We start from the raw sequence: 20,383 nt of genomic DNA, 5'->3' as shown, positions 1-20,383 counted from the left end.
AACCTCAAGCTTCTGGGAATAGGGCAAAGTTATCGTTTTGTGTCGGCTGAAGCTAAAAGGCCAGGCGGAGCCGAAAGCCACTGTGAGGTTTTAAGGAAAGAAAAAAGTCTGTTCTTTGCATCTGGCTTCACAAACTGAATGCACCAGTGTGTCCCCGGGACAGAAAAAGGCACATTGTTGCACCCAGTCCATGTGAAACACTATACACGATTAGCCTGCATTGGCCTTTAACAGTTTAGTATTTAAGGAGCTAAGTCCACATTAATAAGGGCTGCTTGTGTTTCCTCTAATAATGCTACCTCTATGACACTGCGTTGCTTTGAATGTCCACTAGGGGGCAGTTTTCAGCAACGGTGGTTGTTCATTCATGATGGGACTTCAATGGGCTACGCTGGAGCACATTTACTAGAAAAACAAACCTTTAACACTGGCATTCACACCTCAAGTGCCAGTTGAGAGACGCACACTCACCTTCTTCAAAACTTTCATGGCAAATATCTTCCCGGAGGTGGTTCCTGATACCTTCCGAACCTGAAAAACCTAAGAAAAACCACAAAATTTAAATGTAACTGAATGATGTGGCATCAAACTTCTTGTATTCTCTCATGCTATGTGGATAGAAATGTTATTCGCCACTATTATTGTTGTTTTAATGTTGTTATTTAATTCTAGCCTAAGCACATTTTCGCCAGTGTAATACCACCAAAATAATATGAAAAAGTTGTAATCTAACGTAATCTAAATGTCTGAATAAAGCGGTAATATTATTTTGCTGTAGGAAAAATTATTTTAGCAGAATAAAGTATAAATATTAAAGAAAACATTTTTCAAAAAAGTCAAAGTATTATGAGAAACAAAGCAAAGAAGTTGAAATTTTTCTGAAAATGACGTTGCGGAAAAAGTCATAATGTTACAAAACAATGAGGAAAAAAAGTCATCATTACAAGACAAAAATGATGGAATTTTTGGAAAATAAACAGCTTAAATTTTACAAGAATAAAGTAAAAATTCTAACAGCAAGTCATTCTAACAACAGAAAAGTCACAATTTCAAGGGAATAATGACGACAATAATGTCATATCACTCGCAGAATATGAATTTTTAAGTCGCAATATGATGATAAACAAGCAAAATGGAGTAAGAAAATTAGACTACAGAAGAAAAAAAAAACAGAAAACTAAAGAAAACCATCCCAAGCCACCACCACAGACGGTGCGGTGGTGTCAGATAATGTCGTAAGATCTTCTTTGGATTGAATTTCCACAGCTTTAATGAAAGAGATCAACAGAGTGCCTCACCTTTCCATAGCCACCCTTTCCCAAAACCTTCAGCAGCTCAAAGCATTCAGGCCTAATCTGCTCAGTTCCCTTGTTCACGCTGTTCTCTGAAATTTCAAACTTCTCACAGTCATCCATGTTACTGGTAAAACAAAAAACAAATCACATTTCAGCATAATTAGCACTGAGCAGTACGTTTGGTGGAAGTGCTGTGCAAAACATGCCATTTATGTATACTTTTTATACTAATACTGGACACTTTTGCTGAACCAGGTTATTGCTACTATCAAAGTTGTCATGTAAAAGGGACAGTCTCGGTAAAATGTGAAAACTTTTTTTTTTTTACTCACAAATCAAAGCCACTGCACTGGTCCATATATTCACTGAACTGGACCTGAAAACAGTAGAAATAAAACAATACACTCATAAGAACAAAAACTACAATTTCATTGACATAGTACCCGCTCTGCTGAGAATGGAACTGTAGTATTACTTTGTTTTGTCTTTTTGCTTAAAATGAGGGCTCTAAAGTCGAATAAATATCATTTATACTTGGCTTGTTTGATGCTGGTTTGTTTATTTGGCTCAGAAAGTCACTGATATTATCGAACACAATTTTTGTTTGTGTTTTTTTTTTGTCTTTTCGTATATAAACAATTTCTACGGTGGCCGACAGGGGCCGCAACGTTCACATACATTAGCTTTGTTTTGGAATGTTTATCGATAGGATTATAAATAAATGTGAATAATGCGACGCATTTGTAATATAAATAAAGTTGTTACATTTCACGTGCCGACTAGCTAAAACATGTGTACAGTAAACAATTCATTTATCGAATATAATCGTTCTTAATCCGTAATACACAGGTAATATGTAATTATAGTAACTATTATGGCAGCAAACCTTTAATAAACCTTTAATTAACGACATGTGTACAAATTATTAAGCACCGTGGCGGTGTTCTGAGCCCCGAACACACACACACCCAGACACAACCCAAAACTCGTACAATACTGAATATGAGGTCAACTGGCAAATGCAAAAATAGTCTGTAGTCATTTTATTTTGAGCAAATGTGGTAAAATAATGTTTTTCAGTACTACAATGCCTATTTTAAGTCATGAAGAAATTAGCGGGAAACGCAGGGCGAGGGCTGTCCGATAATGGATGCCACTCTAGATTAGCAATTGAACGCATCTGCTAAACACTGAGATGCCGTACTAGCATCGATGCTAGCACACGCTGTACGTACCGCATCTTCAAGCTCGTCATCGGACACATTTTCATCCGGTTGGTCCAAGTCGATGTCGAAGACCCCCGCCATGGCCGCACAGCCGTGGCCCGGTGTTTTTACAGCAAATATAAACTCCCCCCAGCCTTACGGGTGAGCCATTACTGCTACAACAGAGCCGCCAGATTAGCTAACCAAAACACAACAAGCCGTGCCGACAGCCGGCGGAAAAGCCTCTAGTGGCGGCTTCTGCTACTGCTCGGCCCAGCTCGGGTACATCCGGAAGTGGTCGGCTAAATTCGGTTATAAACGGCACGAGTCGGCATAACACGAACAAACTTGAGTGATCAGTTTACCGCCATTGATCGTGAAGTACATCCGAAATACATATTCCACAACATATAAAAAAACACAAAAACAGAACCCATATTTATTCCAGTAGATGGCAGCAATAAATTATTGATGTTTTTTTCATCCTTCAAATACGCTTGCTCACAGGCAATCACCAAATGCGTTACCTTTATTTTTCTGATGAAAATCCTATTTTTGGATTTTGTATGCAAAATAATTTTTTTTGGGTGGATTGTCTTTTTTTTGCCTTTATTTGTATGTAGTTGTATGCTTGTTTTAGAATCAGCTGATTATATGTTTATGTTCATGAAACAAGCACACACAAATAGTGTTTTGAGGAGAATATATAATTATGTAAATATATGAATAATGAAAAAATAATAATGAAAAATAAATATATATAACTGGCACCAACGGAGCAAAATTGTTCAGTGACACCTGAAAATGTTAGTGCGCACTTGTGTGTTTCCAGTGGGACAAAAACAAGCTCCAAACTAACCAACCCGGTGGGACAAAAACAAGCTCCAAACTAACCGCATTGCTGTTTTTTTTTTAAACAAAATGTCACTGTGGTAAAATACCTTCATCAAGTGCAGCGCAAAATGTAAGCACAGCGCTCAAAATAACTTGAAAAGTTTTGAATGGATTTGGATGAAATTTTCAGGAATGGTCAGGAATAGAATACGGAAAAACTGATGACATTTCTTGGGTGATCCGGATCACCGTCTGGATCTAGGAATTTTTTGAAGGATTCTTTAACATAGATAGGACTATTTTCGGCATTTGCGCATATACTCACTCTAAAAAATAATTCGGAGTATCTTTTGACACCACTTGATTTAATACATAAATGCAATGTAAAAAATGTAATTCATTGATTTAGATAAACTTTCTAAGTTGCTAACTTTATTTTTTAAGTTATGTTCAAATAATAATGTTGGCTATTACATGAACTTAATTTAGCATGTCATATACACTCAAATTTTATTGTTGGTAAGCTTAAAACAAAATTCAAGTTGCCATGACTTAATAAAATTAGCTTGGTAACATACTTTTTCTCAACATTAACCTTTCCATTTTAAGTTCCATCTCCTACAAGACAAGACGGTGCAGGAGACTGAAGCAACATTTCATGGTGAGAAAAATGTATTTCTATTTGTTCTACTGAAGTGATGGCTTTAAATTAGTCAGAGTAGACTTTCATTGAGATAAGTAAAACTTAGCTTGTTTAAAGATGTGACTGCTAGCTTGTATAGCACTGTAACCACATGTTAGTTGTATTCTTCCCCTGAGCTAGTTTAGCCGTGTAACTGCTACCTACAGCAACTGTTACCCAAGTGCCACAGACACATTTACAGACAAATTTAAGGTCAAATGTAAACCATCAAAGACAATAAATCCATTTTCTTTTCCTTTTAAAGGACAACCAAGAGTTCGAGACCAGCCTTGAAAGTCACATGATGAAAATCGCCATTGTTGGAGACAGGTCTACCTCTGGATCAGAACACTCGGGAACAGCAATTGTTGTGGAAGGAACCAAATGTTTGGTTGAGAGAGACATTCCAAGGTGCTGTGCCTTGTTGATGGGTGTAATTTATGCCCTTAACCTCAGCTACTGCAAAAAACTGAAATATACTTTTGAAGCTTTTCAAAAGTTGTTTCTTTTCTTCTGACCTGGATGGGCTGAGAGGCAGTGCTAAAGTCATGGGTCTGAAAAACATTGTTTTTTAAAAATTACTATTATTAAAGTTACTGCTACTTAAAAAGCTGTGTGCATTGTTATTATAATTAAGTAGACAACAAATTAAACTACTTTGAATAAAATGATTAAGTCAGTTGACTCAACATATTTTTTTGAGTTACGAACTTAAAAACTTGTCCCTATGACAACAATTATTCAGTAAGCATTACTTAAAATAAGCTTTGAGTGAAGAGGAAAAGCTATTTCGTGCAATGCAATATTGTTTGTTGGTTCAAAGCAATTTCAAATTAAGTTGTCATAACTAAGAAAGACTAATGGAAACTGTTGCGTTGATTTTTTTTGTTGAGGCTAAACATTTTTTTTTTGAGTGCTGTAATCCCACAAAAAATGGTCCCAGTGACTCCTGTGGGAACATTCAGACCTTCCTAATTTGCATATATGCCGCTACGTATATCAACACACATTCCTAGCATTGCAGCGGTGCATATGGACGACTCCCATCGCTTCAACGCCACGGCGTCATGACTCCGGTCGACGCTTCCTGTCGTCAAACAGGTCAAACTCAACATGTGCGTCACCAGCGTGTGTCATCACACAGTACATTTGGAGTATTCTACACCCACTCCGCTCCGAGGCATACCTTATTGTGTTCCCTAATCTCACCAAAGTTTTCACCACATCCCGTGTGTTCAGGACACACCTGGATGACGCACGTTCCCTGGCAAAACTCCTGCAACAACAAAGGAGAAATGGAGAAGCAAGGTGAGGCACGATGTGTACCGCAGGCCCATCTTTTGTGTCGAAGATAATCGAGTCACATGGTGCCACTCACATTTTTTTTTTTTTTTACTTTCGGGCTTTTTCCTTGTCAGGGGTCGCCGTGGTCAGTCAATCGCATGAATGGTTTTGGCCGGATGTCCTTCCTGAGAATGGAACGGCGTGCTCTCTTGCCATGAAAGGTGGCTTTTCCGTTGCACCGCTGATGCTTGTGCAACTCATATCACCAGGTGAAATGTTCAGTAACAACAACAAAAAAAACACACACACAGATATACTACACAGTGGGAAGTTCCTGTTGTTTCTACTGAGTGGAACCTATAAGAACCTATAAGTCTTCGGGCGAGAGGCGGGGTACACCCTGGACTGGTGGCCAGCCAATCACAGGGCACATATAGACAAACAACCATTGACACTCACATTCATACCTATGGACAATTTGGAGTCGCCAATTAACCTAGCATGTTTTTGGAATGTGGGAGGAAACCGGAGTACCCGGAGAAAACCCACGCATGCACGGGGAGAACATGTAAACTCCACACAGAGATGGCCAAGGGTGGGATTGAACTCGGGTCTCCTAACTGTGAGGTCTGCGCTCTAACCACTAGACCGCCTTGCAGCCCTAACTCTCATTATGTCTACTATATTGGGGAATATGAGTGTAAAGTTGACTATAGGGGTGTTAGTTCATGTCTAGAGGGCTCTACTAATGTTCATTCATTTTCGACCGCTTATCCTCACAAGGGTCGCGGTGGGTGCTGGAGCCTATCCCAGCTGTCTTTTTTGGGCGAGAGGCGGGGTACACCCTGGACTGGTGGCCAGCCAATCACAGGGCACATATAGACAAACAACCATTCACACTCACATTCATACCTATGGACAATTTGGAGTCGCTAATTAACCTAGCATGTTTTTGGAATGTGGGAGGAAACCGGAGTACCTGAAGAAAACCCACGCATGCACGGGGGGAGAACATGGAAACTCCACACAGAGATGGCCGAGGGTGGAATTGAACCCTGGTCTCCTAGCTGTGAGGTCTGCGCGCTAACCACTAGACCACCGTGCTGCCCTCCTTTTTGTTCCTTTAGTTACAGCGTTTCACGCTCTCATGCTTGAAGAGCGATATAAAAGTTTGGTAACCCATCCTGATACAATATTGACAATGTTCGAGTACTACGCATAAACGAGAAACCTTCAGGCGGGCAAATATTGATATTTACATAATGTGAACATGGCACCTTTAAGGGGTTTAATGTGCCACTTCTATTCTAGTTGACTGGAACCACTCTGGGCTGCACGGTGGAGTTTGCATGTTCTCCCCGTGCATGCGTGGGTTTTTTCCGGGTACTCCGGTTTCCTCCCACATTCCAAAAACATGCTAGGTTAATTAGCCACTCCAAATTGTCCATAGGTATGAATGTGAGTGTGAATGGTTGTTTGTCTATATGTGCCCTGTGATTGGCTGGCCACCAGTCCAGGGTGTACCCCGCCTCTCTCACCCGAAGACAGCTGGGATAGGCTCCAGCAAACCCAGCGACCCTTGTGAGGATAAGCGGCAGAAAATGAATAAATGAATGAATGTCCCCATTATTAGGGTCGCGGGTATGCTGGAGCCTATCCCAGCTGACTTCGGGCGAGAGGCGGGTGATTCGCCAGCCAATCGCAGGGCACATACAGACAAACAACCATTTGTATGTGTACAAGACAGCTGGGATAGGCTCCAGCACCCCCATGACCCTTGTGAAGATAAGCGGTAGAAAATGAATGAATGAATGTCCCCATTATTAGGGTTATGCTGGAGCTTATCCCAGCCGACCTCGAATCACCCACCTCTCGTCCGAAGTCTATGGGGATATGCTGGGATAGGCTCCAGCATATCCGCGACCCTAATAATGGGGACATTCATTCATTTAGTCATTTTCTACCGCTTATCCTCACAGGGGTCACAGGGGGTGACCCACAGGGAGGCCCCTGCTGTACAGTATAAGATGTGACCCTGGAGTACATGATAGAAGGCAGGAATGCCCTTTTTTCAACACATTTTTCTGAATGTTTTTGACTTTATCTCTCAATATTTTGACCTTATTTGTGTAATATAATACAATTTTTATTTATTTTATTTATATAAAATTTATTTTTGTTTTTTTTCTAATATTATGACTTCAGGACAAATAACTTCCTTTTCTTTAATATTTCAACTTAAAAAAAATTTCCTCGCAATATGACATTAATCTTGTCATATTTTGATTTGAATATTCTAAGTTTATTGTGCTAATATTATTCTTGTGATAGTGCCGCTCTTCTTTAATATTTCAACGAAAAAATTCAACTTAAAAAATATTTTTTTCCTCACAATATGACATTAATCTTGTCATATTTTGACTTGAATATTCTAACTTTATTAATATTTTAATTATTATATTTAATATTTTAATTAATATTATTCTTGTGATAGTGCCGCTCTTCCTGTTTAATTTTAATTGTATTTTTTTGCACTTTGAACACCCCCCATAACATATATGTTGCATACCGAAAGAAATCAATATCGCATCATAAAAAAAAATCAATAAAATGACTGTAATCTCTGGCGTATGAACATTTAAGAGCGTAAAGTGCTATCATTTCCCGGCGCTTGCCGTCTAAAACCGGAGATGATGTCAGTTTGGGGCCGAGCAAATCAGTAATGCGATAAGCGCTTGAATGTGAAACATTAGAACGTTGTGATGGATCCTCCTCGTCCTTTCTTGGCCGACATGTGAGATTCTTGAGAGGTTTTCGGGGTCAACTCCGACTCTGTGCGGTCAACACTTGAAACAAAATGAACTGATTCTTTTTTTTTTTTTTTTAAAGCACTCTTTATTGGAATTGAAGGAAAAACAAACCAGATTAAGTCATCGCTCAGGTGCAATGTGACACATTTACACAATGGAAAAAGATACATGTGTACACTTTTATGAAGTTTTTTCCAATAAAATGCAGCAATGAAGCAAAAAAGGAGGGAAGTGTCACAAGTAAAAATGACCTGCTGTCACAATAGCATGTGTTGCAATGAGGTGTGTACTGTTTTGGAGTCTATGGAAATTCAAGAAGACACAGATATCCTTCACACACACACACACACACATGAATGCACGCTTCCACATTAAAAAAAAACGCCTCTCACGTCAGCAACAATAAAGCCATCTTCACAGGCGGTTGGGATAAAAGGGAAGTATCACGGTATCACGCCCACCCTGAAATGGGAACTGATGCTCGCCAAAGACAAAGACAAAAAAAACAGAAGAGAGGACAAAAAAAAACCAGGATGGCCGGTCAGATGAAGGAGCCCCGAAATGTCAGACAGCCTACAGACTGTTGTCGCCTTACAATCTTAAACAGCCAACACCAGTCTGATAAGCTATGTGACAGGACAGCGTGGACGACGACGACGATGATGATGACGACGATGGCGAGGAAGTAGAACCAGAACAAAGCCTAATAATAATAATCCTCCTGGTTGGGTGAAAAAAGTGGCAAGAGATGGGGAAATGTCGCAGATCAGAGATCCCCCCCGTTCGACAGTACCTCTCTGTTTGGCTGTTTTCGAATCGTGAATCGTCTTCCTGGCGCTGCGACTGAAGGCGGTGCAACGGGTTCATTTCAGGGTTCAGCTGAGGTAACGGCACAGCAGACGCTTTTCTCTGCGCGCTGGAGGCTTTTTTTTTTTTTTTTACTCTCCCTCCCCTCCTCCTTTTGCGCTCAGTCCGGCGTAGCGCGGGATAAAATAGAACATTAAAAAGACACTATAGTTAAAAAAAAAAACCGGAATTAAAGGGTGCCTAAAAAAAAAAACTCATCCGTGTGTCTACGTGGAAAATGAGCGAACATTAAAAAGACACCGTGCGACCACCATCTCTTGTCTGATTCAATCCGTGCGTGCATCTGGTAAGCTGACTCATGCTCTCTTCCTGCCGACGGAACAATAAGGGCAGACAAAGGAAACCGAGCCGGATTCATTCACTCACATTTTTAACGTCTTCTCCTCCTCCAAAAAGGTATCGACGTGACTTCTAAGACCACTTAGGAGCAGACTCCCGGCGTCCTGAACAGCATCTTCCCGACACATGACTTGAGATCTTGTGCAAACACTTCCACGTCTCATGAAACTACCCGGAATACCAATAAATTCCCGGCGCTCCCGGAGTACCGACCAGAAGTTAACCGGATGCTCCTTTTCCTTGTCACTCCCACGGGAAGCGAGGTGACCACAAACATCTCCAGACGTCCAGATCTCCTCCCTGACGACTGATCTCGGTGGCACCACCGCCGCCCCCCCCCCCCCCCCCCTTCCTAAGACCCCACCACGCTCGCCACTCACTGCTGTCCGGGCGAGCGAGCGAGGAATCCGGCTCCATGTGCAGGACAGATAGAGATCAGGGGTAATAAAACACGTCGCAACCCCCCCCCCCCCCCCACCGTCCTCCCTCGGAACGCCCCCGCTGACCCCCCACACCCCCCACCCCAACCACCCCCGGGGCCCCGTGAGTTAAATTGCCTCGCCGCTCTCCTGTAACTGCAGCAGGGTCCAGTTACAAGAAAAAAGGAACATTGTTCTTCAAAATGCCTTAATCTGTCTTTATGGAACTTAAAGTCGCCCCCCCCCCAAAAAAAAAAACATTCCACGTAAGAGGACATCGGCTGCAGCTACAACTGACTCTTTTTGTTCTAGACAGGGAGGTTTTGATGGATTGTCACTGGTGGAGGTGGTGGGTGGTGGGGTGGGGAGGGGGGTTTTAGGGTGGCTGCCCCCCCCCCCCCCCCCCCGCCCCGGTCTACATTGAGTGCTGAGTTCAGGCGGGGCACAGAGTGCAAGATGTGAGACGCACATGGGGAGGGAGGGACCATGCTCGCTATACGTGAGCGTGAGTCAGCACGCAATAGTAGTCAATACAACCACCCCCCCCCCCCCCCCCCGTTTTCTCCACCCATCCACCCACCCACCCCCGAGTGTTCTACTGTACAACATCAGCGTTTCTTTACCATCGAACCGAAGACGCAACCCGGAATTGTGTAAAAGTAGAGCGGGAGCGAGTGAAAGAGGCTAAAGTGAGGGGGCAACATTCCTTCCTCGGCACGCACATGTGAATGAATAGAGGCAGTGAGCTGAGGGGGGGTAGCGGGGGGGGGGGGGGTGGCTTGAGGTAGGGGGTTGTGTGTTGGGGGTTGGTGGGGGGGGTCAACACCCCCCCTTCACCGCCGCCAGCGTACTTACAGTCGGGATCCCCTCTCCGGCGCGGCTTGGCCCTCCGGAGGCCCCCCGAGCGCTCCCTTGAAGGCTTTTTTTCTGCAGTGCCGCACCCAGCCCAGCCCAGCCCCCGGATACAAGTCTGCTTAACACACACACACACACACACATGGGAGAGAAGAAGAAGAAGAGGAGAGCGGTGGAGGTTAAATGGGCGGCGGCGGGGACGGCGAGGGGGACGCCGAATCACGTCACATCTTTGTTACTCACCGGCGCCCACAAAGAGGGTAGGCGTGCTGTCCTATCCGGTACCATTGCTGTGAGAGCGCAATCACACACATTAAACACACACAAAAAAAATAATAAATAAAATAAAATAATAATAATTTTAAAAAAGCACAAAAAATCAAAGTTATCTGGTTTAAAAATGGTGGCCACATTCTCACACTCTGCTTTCCTCTCTCACACAAACTCAGCTTCCTCCCGCTTTCTCTCTCTCCCTCTCTACACACACACACACACACACACACAAACACACACACACACAGATGAACCCGTTCAACTCCCTCGCCGTGCCTCCTCTGCCGCTGCAGCGAGGAGAACTGAATGACTTCTCAGAACTCTCACATTTATCGCAGGCGGTTCCTGTCAGAACTGGTTTCAGCCAATTAATGGGGAAGTGAGTCGTACCGAGCTGTGTCATCACTGGCTGGAACCTGGGCGGGGGGGCGGCGGGGGGGCCGGTCCACACGGAGGAGGGCGCTCCTGTAAGACGGCCCATATTAGGAAACCCTTTACAAGATTTAGCACACTACCAAACACCCGCCCTTTCCTAATCGCCTCACATCGAGAAGAAGAAGAAAAAAAAAAAAAAGAATTCCCCCGAAGAGCGAATGGTCGGCCCATCCCCAAGATGGAGTTTGTGATTAATCACTGAACAAATATAACCAAAAATACTTCCTACAAGTATTCTTCAATGGTACAACTTCATGTTGAGGAGGTACAGGAAACCAGGAACACCAGCTTGATATTTTATAGCTGATCAATTTCTCCAAAGGTCGTTTCCGTGTCTTCCCACATCCGCACACGCCTAGCTCTTGGGCCCAAAGTCCGACCGGGTGTTATTTAAAAAAAAAAAAAAAAAAAAAAAAACATGACCTGCATCATTACCATTTGGGTCGCACAGAAATTACAATTACTATAAAAATATTGCATATTCAAAAATAATTTACAACTTTAATAATGAAATCACCTCTCCTGTCCAAAAGGAGTAGGAAGAAGCAAAGCTTATTAAATCCTACCCCTCCATCTGGTACTTTTACAATCAGTAACTGTTACATTTGTTCACTTCCTGCTTTCCTAATATAATTTAATTTAAGTTTTTTGCATTTTTTTGTACCTCGTACAGAAGTACGAGGTACATGATTATAAAAAAAAACAAACAAAAAAAACCTTAAACTGTATTATGGAAAGCAGGAAGTGAACAAATGTAACAGTTACTGATCCTACTCCTTTTGGACATGTGGAACTGTGAACTGATTATGTGATGCATTCAATTGTAATCTGATGCATGTTCAAATGAAATTCTGTAAAAAATAATGTAAAAAAAATATTAGAAATGCAGGAAGTGAACAAATGTAACAGTTACTATGAATAATGTACCTCACATTATTAAAAAAATAAAACAAAACACACAAAAAACTGTATTATGGAAAGCAGGAAGTGAACAAATGTAACAGTTACTGATTGTAAAAGTACCAGATGGAGGGGTAGGATTTAATAAGCTTTGCTTCTTCCTACTCCTTTTGGACATGTGGAACTGTGAACTGATTATGTGATGCATTCAATTGTAATCTGATGCATGTTCAAATGAAATTAAACCATTACCATTACCAAATACTCTTGACTAATAACCTAAAAATAATATCGACTATGCCGAATTCAGTAATTGTTATTTCATGCTTAAATTATACACTCCTGATGCTTCTTGATCCATTTTTTAACACGTTCAATTCCTCTCACACAGGAAGAGAACAAAATGCAAAATGGCAAAATTAAAATAAAGTATCAAAAGACTGAATTATAAGGGTTAGGTAGGATTAAAATAAGATCAGCTTCTTCCTGCTCCTTTTCGGGCCACAAATAAAACCCTACCATAATCGTACCATTCAGGTATTATGGTAATGGTAATGGTTTTATTTCATTTGAACATGCATCAGATTACAATTGAATGCATCACATAATCAGTTCACAGTTCCACATGTCCAAAAGGAGTAGGAAGAAGCAAAGCTTATTAAATCCTACCCCTCCATCTGGTACTTTTACAATCAGTAACTGTTACATTTGTTCACTTCCTGCTTTCCATAATACAGTTTAATGTTTTTTGTTTTTTTTAATAATGTACCTCGTACTGAAGTACAAAAAAATACAAAAAACTTAAATTATATTAGGAAAGCAGGAAGTGAACAAATGTAACAGTTACTGATTGTAAAAGTATTAGATGGAGGGGTAGGATTTAATAAGCTTTGCTTCTTTTAGTATTTTGTTTGTATTTTTTTTAATTTTTAAAAATTTTTATTTACTTTTTGCCATGTACCGAAGTACAAGTTGATATGACCATACAATGACATAATGGCTACCATAGTAACTGTTAATATAGTGATATATATATTTAGCACATCATGACTGGTTCAAGACTCTATTATTGTTTCATTTAAAACAATAACACCAATAGAAACACATCAACCAGGAATTATTTGCCATTTTTAAAAAATCTGTACATGACATTATTATCTATCATATTTAGATTTGTTACTAAAAAAATAAAAATAGTATTCGGATCATCCTTTCAACATCACACAAGGTCACCTCACAGAAAGCCGAGACTTTGCACCAAATAATGACTAGAAAACAAGTTAAAGCAGACAAAAGGGGGGGTGAAAAAAAAGCCTTTTCAGAAATGGCGGGCGACTCATCTCCGACACGATGAGCAATGCTGAGTCACGAGCCCGTGGCCGTGTTCGCCAGCTAACACCGCAAAAAGCCGCAGTCTCCAAGTTCTCCATGCCCCGGAGTCGGCGGGGCTGGTTCTCGGTGTTAGCACTCAAAGGGTTTTTGTCAAAACGGATGCAAAAGTACGGGATTGGTTAACCTGTGAGTATGACTTATTTGTGTATATTCATCATTGTAATACACAGTACTGTTATCATTGTCAAATATTGCTTTTTCATTGTTTGGGTTGTGAGCTATTTATGTACTTCTGGAAAATCCTCAATTTGAGATGGAAAAAAATGGCTTATTAATGTTTTGTATGCTAAATCATGCGGTGCCATGTGGTATGGGTTATTGTCTCATTATTATTATGGGTTATTAGTATGTGGTAACACACACAAATAAATGAATGATATATTTCTGTATGTTTGTATTTGTAAACTATATTTGAAGGAAAATACTTTCAGTGGATTTCAGTGGTTGATGATTATTTATGTTGTATAAATAAATGCGACATTTAAATCCTGAAAAGGTCGTAATTGTTTTATTTAATGCTATTTCATGTGTGTACAATATGGTTTTAATATGTTAGAAGTTATTTTTATTCTCAATTATTATTATTTTTTTTATTATTTTTTTTTTTTAACTTGGTTGAATAAAGTAAAAAAAAATCAATTAATTTGTAAAGTTTAATATCAGAAAGTATTACAGCACTCGTCCCAGTGCACATATTTCAAACATAGAAATATTTTTTACATTTTTGAATTTTTAATTTTTTTTACAGTAATTTTTCCAAGAGACTGTGGTTAAAAGGGTGCAAATATAAAAATGTGTAATAAGCTGCTATGACTTTCCCAACATGGCAACATCTTGACTTGATCATGTCTGCGCATTCTTCCATGCAAAATACTTGAGATCTGTCCGTCACCCTGCAAGGGTGACCCCCCGCCCCCCCATGGACTGCTGTCATTTGGGTGGATTGCTCCAAAATGTTTTCTAATGAAGCTATTTATTTTGTTGGTGGTCATACTGTCATGCTGGGGGGAGCGCATGGAACACTTTTCATTTTTTAAATATTCTTTTATTTAATTCCACTAAATTATTTTTTATGATTAATTAAAGCGGCACCTGAGATGGGTTTTTATCATTTTTTTTTGGAGGGGGGGTATTTTAGAGGTTCAAGTGTCTTATTGTGATGAGTCAAACTTACTAAAAGGATGCTTTTGTCAAATTGTTCAGCTAAAACTGCTGTTTCATTGATAAAACAACCATATACACAAGCCCATATACTGTATAATGTATTACATGATGTATGAATGTACAGTCAATAGTAGAATATGGAAAAAAAGGAAGTCATTATTATTTTATTATTATTTTTTAATTATTTGTTTTTATTATGAATAATTAAAGCGGCACCTGAGATGGCTTTTTATATATATATTTTTTGGAGGGGGGGTATTTTCGAGGTTCAAGTGTCTTATTGTGATGAGTCAAACTTACTAAAAGGATGCTTTTGTCAAATTGTTCAGCTAAAACTGCTGTTTCATTGATAAAACAACTATATACACAAGCCCATATACTGTATAATGTATTACATGATGTATGAATGTACAGTCAACAGTAGAATATGGGGGAAAAAAGAAGTTATTATTATTATTATTTTATTATTATTATTATTTTTTTTAAATTATGTATAATTAAAGCGGCACCTGAGATGGGTTTTTATAAAAAAAAAATTTGGAGGGGGGGTATTTTCGAGGTTCAAGTGTCTGAAAAATAAATAAACAAATCAAGAATAAAGAAAATCAATCAATCAGTAATAAATAAATAAATAAATATAATAATAATAAAACGGCAAATAATAAAAAAATTAAGAAACCACATATAGTTGGTGGGTAGACAAATTATTTTTTTCAAATTAAAATGAACAAAGCATTATTAGAGCCCTGTAGACATGACAAAACATGACTATAGTCACATTTATACTCTTTTTATTTACAACATATTGCGCAACTGCAGGGTCTTGAGACACATGCTAACTTGCAAACTAGAGAGCTAGCCACCTAAACGGTAGCCTTCAAGTTATTTCCTTTAAACTTAAATAGCCAAAAACTTACCACTTCCACACGGATAGGGAGGATAACTATTAACAGTTATTTAACCTTTAACATGAACATTAATCAAACGTAATAATTTTTTCTGGGTACATGATACCATACAGCATCCATATCAAACTTGCGCGGGCCGCACTAACATTAAACTTTCATATCAAGGCGGGGGCCTCGAACTAGTGTCCTGCGGGCCACATGTTTGAGACCGCTGGTCTAAGTTAATCAATAATAATAATAACGAGCCTCCATGTCTCAGCTTCCTGGAGCCCAAACAGCGCTGTGAAGGTTTATTGCAGGCCGCTATCTCCGTCTCCCCGTTTTTTTTTTTTAACAAAACGACCATTTCCTGCTGCTGTTTGCGGAGCCTCCGTGTGCGTGTGTTTGATGCGTCGGCATCCTGTGTTTATTTTATAAAAACCTAAATTCCACAGGCCGTGAGTCAGAGGTCACCTCTGACCTGTGTGCTCCTTCTTGAAGGCTGCCACCTCCGTTGGTATTCACACACACACACACACACACACACACACATATATATACACACACCCTGAGGTCCAAAGCAGGGTGATGCTGGAGAACAAGGGCTCACATGACAGCTTGGTTACGACACCATCACAACAACTAGCTTAGGCAAGCGCTAGTGTTACCCAACGCTGCGCGAGGACACAAGTTCACACCTAACATAACAGCCCCACAACACAAGACACTGGGATTTGGCACGCTTGAGACCAAAGTCATGTTCCTGGTTTGATAAATGATCAGCCATTTTGGACTGAAAGGAGGAAGAACCTGATGAGTCACGTGGAATTGCAATCATGTGATATCTGGATGTGTTCCTCCAGTCAGCTCAAGTGGGCTTTTTCCTCATGACCTCACCGCTAAAGCATGAAGAACCCACTCCTGGATGGATGGAGATCCCCCTGCTAGGGATGTTTATCACATCCACGCTACGCAGCCATCAAATACCTAATTCCTCCTCTTCGGTTCATCTAAAAGCAGGTTCTCCTCGGACCAGCGTGCCCACATGGACCCTAAAGGTCTGGGTCTAAGGGTATGTGAGGAGCTGCTTCACAAACCCCAGGCTGTTTTTTCACTTTTCACAAATATCAGTGTTTGCTGTTCATATATACTGCATATGACTCCAAACCTGACTCACATCCAACCTTGCACTCAGTGATAACAATTGCGATGACTGGACACCAAATGATTTTTAGATACCAGATACAGCCCACCTGTATAGCCTAGCTTCTTGCTTTACATACTACAGGTCTGCGTTGGAAGCAAAACTGATGTTTCACACGCTAATTATAATTAACACGTGTGATGACAGGACACCAAATGTTTTTTAGATACCAGATACAGCCCAACTGTATAGCCTAGCTTCTTGCTTTACATTCTACAGGTCTGCGTTGGAAGCAAAACTGATGTTTCACACGCTAATTATAATTAACACGTGTGATGACAGGACACCAAATGATTTTTAGATAACAGATACAGGCGACCTGTATAGCCTAGCTTGCTTTACATACGACAGGTCTGCGTTGGAAGCAAAACTGATGTTTCACACGCTAATTAACACGTGTGATGATAGGACACCAAATGATTTTTAGATACTAGATACATAGATACAGCCCAACTGTATAGCCTAGCTTCTTGCTTTACATACTACAGGTCTGCGTTGGAAGCAAAACTGATGTTTCACACACTAATTAACACGTGTGATGGCAGGACACCAAATGATTTTTAGATACCAGATACAGCCCAACTGTATAGCCTAGCTTGCTTTACATATGACAGGTCTGTATCGGAATCAACACTGATGATGCCCACACTAATTATAATTAACACATGTGATGACAGGACACCAAATGATTTTTAGATACTAGATACATAGATACAGCCCAACTGTATAGCCTAGCTTCTTGCTTTACACACGACAGGTCTGCGTTGGAAGCAAAACTGATGTTTCACACGCTAATTATAATTAACACGTGTGATGACAGAGGACACCAAATGATTTTTAGATACCAGATACAGCCCACCTGTACAGCCTAACTTCTTGCTTTACATACGACAGGTCTGCGTTGGAATCAAAACTGATGTTTCACACGCTAATCAACACGTGTGATGACAGGACACCAAATGATTTTTAGATATCAAATACAGCCCACCTGTATAGCCTAGCTTCTTGCTTTACATACGACAGGTCTGCGTCTGAAGCAAAACTGATGTTTCCCATGCTAATTAACACGTGTGATGACAGGACACCAAATGATTTTTAGATACCAGATACAGCCCACCTGTATAGCCTAGCTTCATGCTTTACATACGACAGGTCTGCGTTGGAAGCAAAACTAATGTTTCACACGCTAATTATAATTAACACGTGTGATGACAGGACACCAAATGATTTTTAGATACCAGATACAGCCCACCTGTATAGCCTAGTTTCTTGCTTTACATACTACAGGTCTGCATTGGAAGCAAACCTGATGTTGCCCACACTAATTAACACGTGTGATGACAGGACACCAAATGATTTTTACATACTAGATACATAGATACAGCCCAACTGTATAGCCTAGCTTCTTGCTTTACATACTACAGGTCTGCGTTGGAAGCAAAACTGATGTTTCACACGCTAATTAACACGTGTGATGACAGAGGACACCAAATGATTTTTAGATAACAGATACAGGCGACCTGTATAGCCTAGCTTCTTGCTTTACATACGACAGGTCTGCGTTGGAAGCAAAACTGATGTTTCACACGTTAATTAACACGTGTGATGACAGGACACCAAATGATTTTTAGATAACAGATACAGCCCAACTGTATAGCCTAGCTTCTTGCTTTACATACGACAGATCTGCGTCGGAAGCAAAACTGATGTTTCACATGCTAATTAACACGTGTGATGGCAGAGGACACCAAAGGTAACGATGTATACTTGCCTCCATATTATCTGTGCAGCAGAAACCGTGTGTGTATTTTTCCTGTCATTTTTTTTAACAAGCTCAAAGAATAAGTCTTGAAGAATTTGAATGTTTTTTTTGACTTATTGACTTTATTTTACTAAAAAATTGTATGTAAAATAAATTTTGTTTTGTCTAATTTTATTAATTTAATTAGCCTACTGACAATTTTTTTTGTTTGCTTTTTGTTTTCCTAAAATCATTGCTGGGTGATACTGTCCCTGTATTGACTTGATATCAAACTGTGTGGTATCACCCACCTCCCCTCTTAACTGTGTATTTTTGTACTGTAAGCAAAAGTTCTATGTTTTAATGCACAAATGACAATAAAACTTGTTCTTTTGCCTGGGATATCCCCAACAGGCATAAATCCATGCACAAAAATTGTAAAAAGACGAGTAAACAGGTGACAAATGCTGAATCAGACAAATTATAATCAGAATTATGGGTCACCGTCTAGCATGAATCCACAAATCCAATAAAATAAACACGTCTGGGATGTCTTCATGATTCATGTTGTGTCCAAAAGGCGGCCTGGGCGCAATTTGTGGATCATAGCTTGAATATTCCATATATCAAATGAAACATTATGATGGAGGATTAGGGGCCACATTGATAAAACTGTTTAACTATTATATATGATATATTATATACTGTATATACACACACATATTGCTATTTGTGGAATTTCGCCTTGCGGGCCTAATAAAGGCTTATCTTATCTTTAATCCGTAAGAACCCAGACCCGGTTCTGCTTCAAAGAAAAAGATGGGGACTACACCACAGACCAAGTGGAACACACAACGCATGATCCCTCAAAATACTGCTAATTATTGTCAAAGATGAAACTTTTTTTGTGCTTAGCAGTGTATATTAATAATATATATATAATATGTATATTATTAATAATAATAATAATAATAATAATAATAATAATAATAATAATAATAATAATAATAATAATAATAATAATAATAATAATAATAATAATAATAATAATAATAATAATAATAATAATAATAATAATAATAATAATAATAATAATAAAAACATTTTTTCAGAAGGTTTTATAGGCGGAACAGGTGCGTTACTTTTTTTAATCTCTTTTTATATCTTTAGAATGCACTTAAAAAAGGATTTCTGGAACAGATGAATTATACTTTGCAGGATTACTTTAAAACATGAATACTTTCAAACCGTTTTCACATACTTCCATTTTCACAGGAACCACAAAATCCAAATGAATAGGTGCAGATTCTGGAAGAGCTAGAAAGCTTTGTGTGCTGGTTATCGTGTGTAGCAGTCCACAACTCAATACAAAGGACCAAAATTTTTTTAAAAATCAATAAAAATAAAATCAAATTATTTAGGGGGGATTAAGAACATTTTTGGCCATTTTAAAAAAAAATAAGCCTAATAACGCCATTGGTTGTAATAATAAGAAAATAAAGTGTTTTCCCGCATTGCATGCCGTTGCAAGCAAAAAAAGGCTTAAATGCTTGGAAAAAATAATCAATAAAAAATATCAAATTATTTAGGGGGGCTTAAGAACATTTTAGACATACAACATATTGCGCAACTGCAGGGTCTTGAGACACATGCTAACTCGCAAACTAGAGAGCTAGCGACCTAAACGGTAGCCTTCAAGTTATTTCCTTTCAACTTAAATAGCCAAAAACTTACCACTTCCACACGGATAGGGAAGATAACTATTAACAGTTATTTAACCTTTAACATGAACATGAA

General features: G+C 39.5%; 1 protein-coding gene across 6 annotated transcripts in view; it reads right to left on the bottom strand.

The window, feature by feature from the left end:
• The window catches only part of rps6kb1a (ribosomal protein S6 kinase b, polypeptide 1a), a 78,456-nt gene that overhangs the window by 7,265 nt on the left and 50,808 nt on the right, over window positions 1-20,383 (bottom strand). For 5 of the 6 annotated variants that reach the window (XM_058088264.1, XM_058088260.1, XM_058088265.1 and 2 more), the window contains 4 exons: window positions 2,531-5,292; window positions 1,628-1,671; window positions 1,299-1,419; window positions 472-540 (listed from right to left, as the gene is read on the bottom strand). In XM_058088264.1, the coding sequence (XP_057944247.1) occupies window positions 472-540; window positions 1,299-1,419; window positions 1,628-1,671; window positions 2,531-2,602 (306 nt within the window). In that variant the 5' untranslated portion in view covers window positions 2,603-5,292. The remainder of the gene's footprint in view (window positions 1-471; window positions 541-1,298; window positions 1,420-1,627; window positions 1,672-2,530; window positions 5,293-20,383) is intronic. The other variant, XM_058088266.1, reaches the window with a different exon arrangement.

Source organism: Doryrhamphus excisus, chromosome 11 (genome assembly GCF_030265055.1).
Source record: "Doryrhamphus excisus isolate RoL2022-K1 chromosome 11, RoL_Dexc_1.0, whole genome shotgun sequence".
Taxonomy (NCBI): Eukaryota; Metazoa; Chordata; class Actinopteri; order Syngnathiformes; family Syngnathidae; genus Doryrhamphus; species Doryrhamphus excisus.
The sequence above is the reverse complement of the archived record's forward strand: the minus strand, read 5'-3'. Positions and strand labels throughout refer to the sequence as shown.